Source organism: Eulemur rufifrons, chromosome 10, assembly GCF_041146395.1.
Source record: "Eulemur rufifrons isolate Redbay chromosome 10, OSU_ERuf_1, whole genome shotgun sequence".
NCBI lineage: Eukaryota > Metazoa > Chordata > Mammalia > Primates > Lemuridae > Eulemur > Eulemur rufifrons.
The window spans coordinates 13,957,231-13,965,526 of NC_090992.1; the positions used below are offsets into that span (position 1 = coordinate 13,957,231).

General features: G+C 55.9%; 1 protein-coding gene across 1 annotated transcript; it reads right to left on the bottom strand.

The window, feature by feature from the left end:
* Positions 1 to 216: 216 nt before the first annotated feature.
* Positions 217 to 3,281, bottom strand: NKX2-5 (NK2 homeobox 5). The gene is made up of 2 exons (XM_069484192.1): positions 2,824 to 3,281; positions 217 to 1,329 (listed from the first exon to the last, which is right to left on the bottom strand). Exons 1-2 carry the CDS (start codon positions 3,155 to 3,157, stop codon positions 689 to 691), a joined length of 975 nt encoding a protein of 324 aa, XP_069340293.1. The 5' UTR covers positions 3,158 to 3,281; the 3' UTR covers positions 217 to 688.
* Between the last annotated feature and the right edge of the window lie 5,015 nt (positions 3,282 to 8,296).

Here is an 8,296-nt window from a genome sequence, read left to right on the forward strand (position 1 = left end):
GTATCTCTTTTCAGATTGTTTAGGATTACATGAGATGATCCCAGAAAGTGCCTGAGGCAGGACCCAGCGTAGGTTGGTTTTGTTATCAGTATTATCAGTTTGCCCAGGGAAGCCTGTGCCTTCCGTCCCAGACCAGCCGGGGCCTTGCAGCCTCCCTCTGCTCTCAGAAACTCAGTTTCTGAAGCGCCGCAAGATGAAAGGAGGACACGTGCGGGGTCAGCGCACTCTTTAATGGGAAGGGGATCCTCATTTCTTACAGTAACAGGTAAAAACATAAATACGGGTGGGTGCGCGGGCAATGGCAGGGCAGCAAGAGCCCGGGCGCCTGGCCCAGGCTTGGGAAGGGCGGCCAGATCTTGGGCCCCGCGTGCCCGGGCTCTCAGTTGCAACTGGCTGGTGTTCGGCCAGCCGGGGGTGCCCACGGATGCTCTGGAGGGCCCTGGGAGGGGGACGACTAAAACACCTGGCTGCCAGATCACTCACCACAGGCTGAGTAAACACGGCCACAAACTCTCCTGCGCTCGGGAACAAAGGCGCACGGGGCGGGGAAAAGTTCCGAGGCCTCTGCAGGAGTGAATGTGAAATCCGAGGGACGCAAGGTCGTGTTGGGAGCCCTTCCGCCCCCCTCGAGTCAGTGCCCCTCTCTTGAGGTGAGATTGGTGAGGGGCGCTCCAGGCGAGTCCCTTCCCTACCAGGCTCTGATACCGTGCAGTGTGGACACTCCGGAGTTGCCCTGCGGAATCCCGGGGCTCTGCACCGCATTCAAGTCCCCGACGCCGAAGTTCACGAAGTTGTTGTTGGCGGCCGCCGTGGTCGGCTGCGCCGGGGGAGGCCCGGCGGGGTAAGCGGCGGCGCAGCTGTAGCCAGGGCTGCAGGTCGCGCCACCGTAACCTGGGTAGGCGGGGTAGGCGTTATACCCGTAGGCGTTGAGGCCCACGCCGTAGGCGGGCGTGTAGGGCGCCGAGTCCCCTAGGCATGGCTTGCCGTCGCGCACCAGCACTGGCACCGCGATCCTGCGAGCGGGCGGCGGTGGAGGCGGGGGCAGCCCCACCAGCTCCAGAGTCTGGTCCTGCCGCTGCCGCTTGCACTTGTAGCGCCGGTTCTGGAACCAGATCTTGACCTGCGTGGACGTGAGCTTCAGCACGCTAGCCAGCTGATCGCGTTCAGGAGCCGACAGGTACCGCTGCTGCTTGAAGCGCCGCTCGAGCTCGTATACCTGCGCCTGCGAGAAGAGCACGCGCGGCTTCCTCCGCCGTCGCGCGCGGGGCCGCTCTGCGCCGTCAGTCTCCGGCTTCTCCAGCTCCACCGCTTTCTGCAGCGCGCACAGCTCTGGAGGAGAACAGAGAGGCAGAGAGACGCTCGGTCGGAGCTGCCCCACCCATGGAGCGCCCGCCGGATGATGGGCCATTATGGGTGCCTCCTTGTCCTGCCTGGAGCTCACTCTGCCAAGTGCACGGGGCACCAGGGACAAGGCTCAGTCAGTTAGCGTTTGTTGAAAGCCTACCAAGTGCCTAGGGGCGCAGAACAAAACCAGAGAGGTCTCTGCCTTGGGGCAGTTCACATCCCGGTGAGGGAGACAGACAGTGATTGAAAATTTCAGGCTGCAAAAACCAAAACAAAACAAAAAAACAGGATGATGCTCTTGGGTGAATTAGTTTAGGGCTACTTCGGTAATGAAGGGAGGCTGAGGCCTCCCCCTGGAGCTGGTCACATTGTCTCAAAATTAAGGAATCAAAGAAACCAAAGGCCAAGAGGTGTTGGTTTGGTGATCGAAAGCTCCAGGGCGGTCGCCACAGGGTTTGCGCGGCGCCCAAAACGCCGAGGATGGACAGGCGACCTCGGAACGTGCCCTGCGGGTTGCTCGAGCTGAGCTCGAATTGGTAGTGAGGTCGATTCTAGCCGCAATGCCCGCCCGCACGTTTCCGGGCGCTCTCGGTACTCCCAGACAAACCTGTGAATCCCTTCCGGGCTCAGGCCGGCCCTTCGTCCAGAGCCTCCGGCCTCCTGGGGTTTGCGCTGACCTCGCGCTGGGCCCAGGTCTTTCTAGCATGCCCTTTTCCGCGGCTGGGCAGGCCTCCCTCCCCGACCCTGGGATGGCCTGTGAGAGTATCTGGTCACTTTCCGAAATCATCTCGTCCACTCCCCCGTGCCTTCTGTTCCTAGACATTGTCTAACATTTCCACGAGGGAACCTAACGCCAGGAAATTGTGCTGGAAAAATACAGCTAAGGCAGATTCCTGAGGGTCTGCAGTATCGCACTTTAAAATTAAGGCTCTTGTTCCCCACTGCCCTGGAACAAAGGAAGAAAGGCCCAGAAACGCGAGTAAGGAGTAACGGTGGGCTACAGAAAGTCCAGGACTCGCCTCCATTTATGCGCAAAGGCGTGTCTGGTGAGTAGCATTTTAATTTCTTTGGCAGATCTTAGCAGATCCTCAAAAAGACTCATAAATTCAAAAGAGCTTTTAAAACCTCTGATACAAAGATTATCTATTTCTCTCTCTATCCTGTCTACCACAAACCTATCGCTCAGCTTCTTAACAGATCCAAGAGCAGGGCCTAAGCCGCCTGGGGCTTTGTTAGGCCAAAAAAATTTTTTTGGTCTCTTGTTTCTGATCCTTTCAATCTGGCATTTCCTCTAAACCTTCTATTGGACGCAGGGCGCGGGGGCCTTTGCGACAACCTGGCATCTCACGTTTCCGAGCCCCCAGTGCCGAGCTCTTGGCTCAGGGGCATCTCCTCTTCCCGGGTCTGAATTTCTGGGCGGCCGGTTTAGGGACGAAAGTGACCCGGGACGGAATAGAGGACTCGTGGTTTCCTCCTCACCTTTCTTATCAGCTCGAGGGTCCTTGGTCGGGTCGGGGTCGCTGTAGGCACGCGGGTAGAAGGTGGGGGCGGCAGGAAAGGCAGGCGAGCACTTGGCCGGCGAAGGCGCCGGGCCCAGCTCTGCTCGCAGCTCCGGGAGGCCGGGCGCCGCCGCCTCTGGCCCCGCGTAGGCCTCGGGCTTGAAGGCGGCCAGCATGCAGGAGGCGGGCGCCAGGGTGGCCTCCAGGCGCGCAGAGAGCTCCCCGGCGGCGGCCAGGCTGCGTTGCTGCTGCTCCAGGTTCAGGATGTCTTTGACTGAGAAGGGCGTGGGCGTGAGCGCAGGGCTAGGGAACATGGTGGCAGCGCCAGTCTCACAGCGCCAGGTGGGCAGCAGAGAGCGGCGCTGCCCACAGCCCCTGGCAGCCTCCCTGCATGGTGCCCGCCGCCCGCCTGCGCACTGTCCTCCCTGCTCTGGATGTGTCGGGGCAGCAGGTAGCGCCGAGCACAAGGGGCAGGAGAGGCGGGACCTGGTCGGAGGAGGGGGACTCAGTCTGTCATTGGGCCAGGGCCTCGATGACAGGAGCAACGAGCAGTTTAGTGTCACCTAATATAGTCATACGGTTAAAAAAAAAAAAAAATCCCGCCTAGCTTTTTTAAAGGGGCCGCGATGCATTGGGAAGCTCTTTTGCTCCTGTGGCCTGAGATTGCTCCAAAATACCAACATGAAAACCCTACCAAGATGCGTTCACAGGAAAGGACCCAACTCTTCTCTGAGTTAGACCTCTGGGCAAGGTCGGGTGGGTCTGGGATTTGAAGAAATGTTCCTCAGCACCCAAAACAATGAGAGAGTGAAGGATAGGGTGGGAAGTTGGTGCAGGGGTAGGGCTTTATTACCTAAGATATGTCTGATTGGGAAGAGTCTAAATAGGGAGAGAAGCATGGAGGACATGGTTTGCTTTGGGGTCATGGCAGGAGGGAAGATTCTGAACAACTCTGAGGTTCTGTTTGGCTTGACCTACAGGGCTAGTCATGCCCCAGGCCCTGGGGGCTCCTGGGTCAGTCAAACTGAAAAACAGGGCAAGGTGGGTGATTGTGGGGTGGGAGTGGCCACCTCCTACAGGAGTTATACACGCACAACTCCAGGGGGCGCCATTCACTGTCAGTACCCTCCTAGGGAAATGACTCTCACCTTAATAACGAAACAAATCCCACACAGTACGCTCAGCTTCCCAGGAGATACCTGTCTTCTAGCCTCAGCTACCAGCTTCCTTGTTTCTCCCGTTTTGGAGTCCACCAGTCCTGCCTCCCTCCTTCTCTTCCTTCCCAGCCTAGCACCCACGACCTTAGGCTACTGCCAAGCCCAATGCCTCAGGGCCCCAGGTCAGGTTTAGCTCTCAGGCAGGCGGGGCTTTTCTGTGCCCAGCCTGGCCAGGGTTTTTCTGAGGCCTCTGGGCTGGCTCCCAGTGGGGCGCTCTGGAGGCACCGCCATGCACGTGGGAGAAGGGCAGGGCAGGCAGGGTGATCACTTTTAGCCCTGGGTCAGTAAAGCAGGACGCTTCTCTGCCAGGGTTTCAGGAGCGCAAGCTACACGGGCAGATCCTGTGCGGTGGGCCGCATCCCTCTAGGTCCCGGGACCCCTTGAGAGAGCTGATGAAAGCTCTGGGCCTTCTCCCCACCACTCGGTACACTGCAGAGAGGAGCTCTATTTTGCGTACGATTTCAAGGAAGGTCAGGGCGGGCAGAGGGGCCCAGGTTGAGGATGCCGCCTTACTCCATCACTGGTGATGGTGACGTTGTCAAGGGAAAAGTGTTGATTTCCCACGACTCAAACCTGTGCAGGTTAGGCACGGACCTGAGACGTGCGCTTGCTAAAAATGGGGACGTGGAGGACTCAGCTTCTAGTGGAGGGTGAGTGGGAAGGAGGGACTCGGAGTATAATAAAGGTGGTGCAGGGCCAAAAGTGAGCTGAAGACACAGCTCCTGCTCGGGTGCCAGAACGCGTGTCCAAGGTACGGAGGAAACGCGCAAAGTATGGGGACGAAAAGGTGTCTGTCCATAACGTGAGTCTTGAGTGAGCCGTGGGGCAGTTCCGACGCGAGTGAATTCAACCATTGGTCTGACGTTGGGACTTTCCTGACTCTCACTGAACCCACACTCCCAGGACCTTCGGCCTTCGTTCGAGCTAGGGTGGCCGAGAGCCGAGCCCCGCGTGGCAGCCCCAGAGCCCAAGCGCCCTGACCCCGGCTTCCAGGCGCCAGCCGTCAGTAACAGGCCCTGGCAGCCGCGGCTAAATCTCGCCTCGAGTTTTCGAGCCTGGGGCGACGCGCGGCGTTCTAGAATTGTTAGCCAGGTCTGCGGAGAATGCCTTTTCCCAACTGTGAGGCTCTGAAGCCCCAGGAACCCTTCTCGTCTCCCCACCTCTCCACCTCCCAATGCAGATTCTCTCTCCACGGATCTGCATGCAGATCAGTGGCCTCTCTTCGGTCCTTGGTCCTTCCCCGCTGCTGCGGCTTTTGGCCACGTTACAGTTATTGCTCCAAACTAACCTAGCTTGGGGGCCCGCCTCGCCTTTGAAGATTGTTTTTGGGGGGTGGGAGAGGATGCCTATCGCCGAGGCGGTGACGTCTGGCAAACGAGCCACATCCGATTCAATTAAACGTCTCGCTGAAAAGAGCTCGGAGCGAGGGTCCTGGGAGGCTGTTAAGTGAATCTGCTGGCCGGCCGGCTCGCGATGACAGTTTGAAAGATTAGTGTGAGCCGACGCCTGAAATATTACCGTTTAATGGGGGACATCGAGGCTGCATCCGGGATCCCTGTTTTTAGTTTTTTTTTTTTTTTAAGATAGTTCTGGAGACAAAAAAGAATTCAGCATTCCCTTTTTTCCTTTGCTAATCAAAATAAGATTTATCTCCTATTTTAGGGTAGCGAGGTTCTCAGAACTGACAGACTTGAGGGTCAGGTGTCACGAAGAGGGAAGGAAAGAAAATCCTCCCTATTTGGACGAAATCAGTGACTTTTCTTCCCTTTTATTCCCTCTGTGGATCCGGTAATAATTTATCTTGGCTTCGGAAAGGGCCTTGTTGTTGCGGGAAAGAGGAAACGGGGCAAAAACGAATAAATACAAGCAAAATCGAAATTGAGGCGACCCACCCTGGTTTCCGTAGAGAGATGTCCAAGAATAATTTCCAACTTTTCTGTGCAGTCCTCACTGTTCTCGAATGAGCACACAAAAAAATTTTCTTTTTCTTTAACTAGAAGTTGCAGCGGTTGGGGGTTGGGTGGGAAGAAACTTGATTCTCTGGCCCCCAAAGGGACGCATCTTTCCTCCGAAGAGCGGCTCACCCAACCTGGCCGCCTCTCTAAGCCGCTCTCTGACCAGACTAGCAGGACAAACAAACAGCCTTCAGCCGAGAGAAAGGCAGAGCGAGACAAAAGGAGACAGAGGAGAGATCGAAAATCTGTCTATCTATTTCCATCTATTTCCTTGTCTTTGAACGAGTTGGTGCTTTAAGGTTAGCCAAATTCCAGGGTGGCTCGAACGCATTCTGCGCAAATAAATTATTATTAATTGAAAAGCGATCGGCGCGGCCGGAGCCGGCCCCCCTTTCCTGCAATCAGCAGGGCCGGCCGCAAAAGGTATATATGATTAATTGAAAGATAAGCTGGAACTATCACCGGGAATGTCATTAATGCGCCGGGGAGACGTGCGTTGGAGACAGGCGGCGTTATCCGCGGCTTTATCTTCAACAACGCCTCGCTCTCGGCCGCGCGGGGGAAGCAGATGGGGGTTTCTGTCTGGGACGCTCGCCCCATGTTTATATTTTCGGAAGAATCGCAACTCGTGGGAGTCCCCGGCGGGCCCCCTGATAAATGAACATTAGCACTTTTTCGGACTACTGTATCAACAAAGGGGCTGCGGCGCGGCAATAATTGGCGAGAAAGCAAACAGAGGGCCGGGAGCGCGACTCTGCTCTTCGTCCGGCTGATGGATGAGCAGCGGCGGCTGCGCGCCGGCCTCGGCCTTCGCCTCAGCTCCCGGCCGGGCCGCGGGGCCCCCGGCTTCCTTCCTGGCCCGGGCTTGGGGGCGCGGGGGGGGGGGGCGACCCTGAGGGCTGCAGGCCTCGCGCTTGGCTCGGGAAGAGTCCGGGCGGCCCCCACCGGACGCGCCTCGCTCAGGTGGCTCAGCACACACTGAATTCTCCTCGTTCTTTCGTTTCTGGAGCGCCCACTGGGTGCGCCACGCGCTCTGACGGATGCCATCGCGGACCCTCTTACCCCGATTGCTTGCCTAAGGAGAATGAGGCTCAGAGAGGTGGAGTGACTTGCTCAAGGTCACACCGACAGGAAGCGACAGTGTCAGGGAGTCAGGATTCCAACAAAGACCTGATTCCAGAGCGGAGACTGTTTTCTTTCATTGCACGTCGCTACGCCCTAGAGCCGTGCCAATCGGAGAGAAAGCAAGGCCCCCTCCACCCACCCACACCTGGTGCACAGCAAGAGAAGAGGACCAAGGCTGTTGGATTTGAGATGCTGGGTGTCCCCAAACCTTCATCCACAAGGGAGACTTCCTGCCTAAAGTTCATTGGAGAGAGAGGGAGAGGGAGGAACTTAAGATGCACCCAGCTCACTTCTCCCTTCCCCTCGTCCCTCCTCTTCCTCTTTCTCCTCCTTTTCTTTTGATAACAGCTTTATTGAGAGATAATTCGCATACCATACAATTCACCCATTTAAGGTATACAATTCAATGATTTTTAGTATATTCACAGAGTTGTGCAACAATCACCATAATCAATTTTAGACTATTTTCATCACCCCCCTATAGCCTTTAGCCATCAACCCCCATACTGCTCCTCTACCTTCCCAGCCTTAGACAAACACTCATCTACTTATTGTCTCTATAGATTTGCCTATTCTGCACAGTTCATACAAATGGAATCACAATACGTGGCCGTTTGTCTGGCATTTTCACTTAGCACATGTTTTCAAGGTTCATCCGTGCTGTAGCATGTATCTACTTTGTTCTTCCTAATGGTTGAATCATACTCCATTGTATGGATAGACCACATTTTGTTTATCCGTTGATCGGTTGATGGACATTGGGATTCCTTCTACATTTTGGCTGTTCTACCCTAAAGTCAGGACCCTCCTTACCCCTCCCCCCATAATTAACCCTATCCCTCTGTTAAGGCTGGCTTCACGGAAGGCTGGCTTCACGGGCATGCTGCCTGTGCGGTCAAGTCTCATAAAGCCTGAGCTTGGTTTAATGTTCTGCTGTTACTGTCTTGAAATTCTTAATTTTTGAACAGAGAGGCTCTATGTTTCCATTTTGTATTGAGCCCACAAATTATGTAGCCAGTCCTGCTTTCTGGACAGTCTGAACCAGAGCCTTGAAAATACTAACTGCATGTCCCCAGGGTTCCTATTGTCTTTTTTGCTTTTGGTTTCCTTTGCCCCAGGGTATAGCCCCTGCTAGCCAGCAAAGACAGGCAGGAAG

Excerpts from the sequence above, each read along its gene's own strand:
- NKX2-5 (XM_069484192.1), bottom strand. The coding sequence starts at position 3,157 with ATGTTCCCTAGCCCTGCGCTCACGCCCACGCCCTTCTCAGTCAAAGAC. Across the intron at positions 1,330-2,823 it reads CCCTCGAGCTGATAAGAAAG|AGCTGTGCGCGCTGCAGAAA; the intron begins GTGAGGAGGAAA and ends GTTCTCCTCCAG.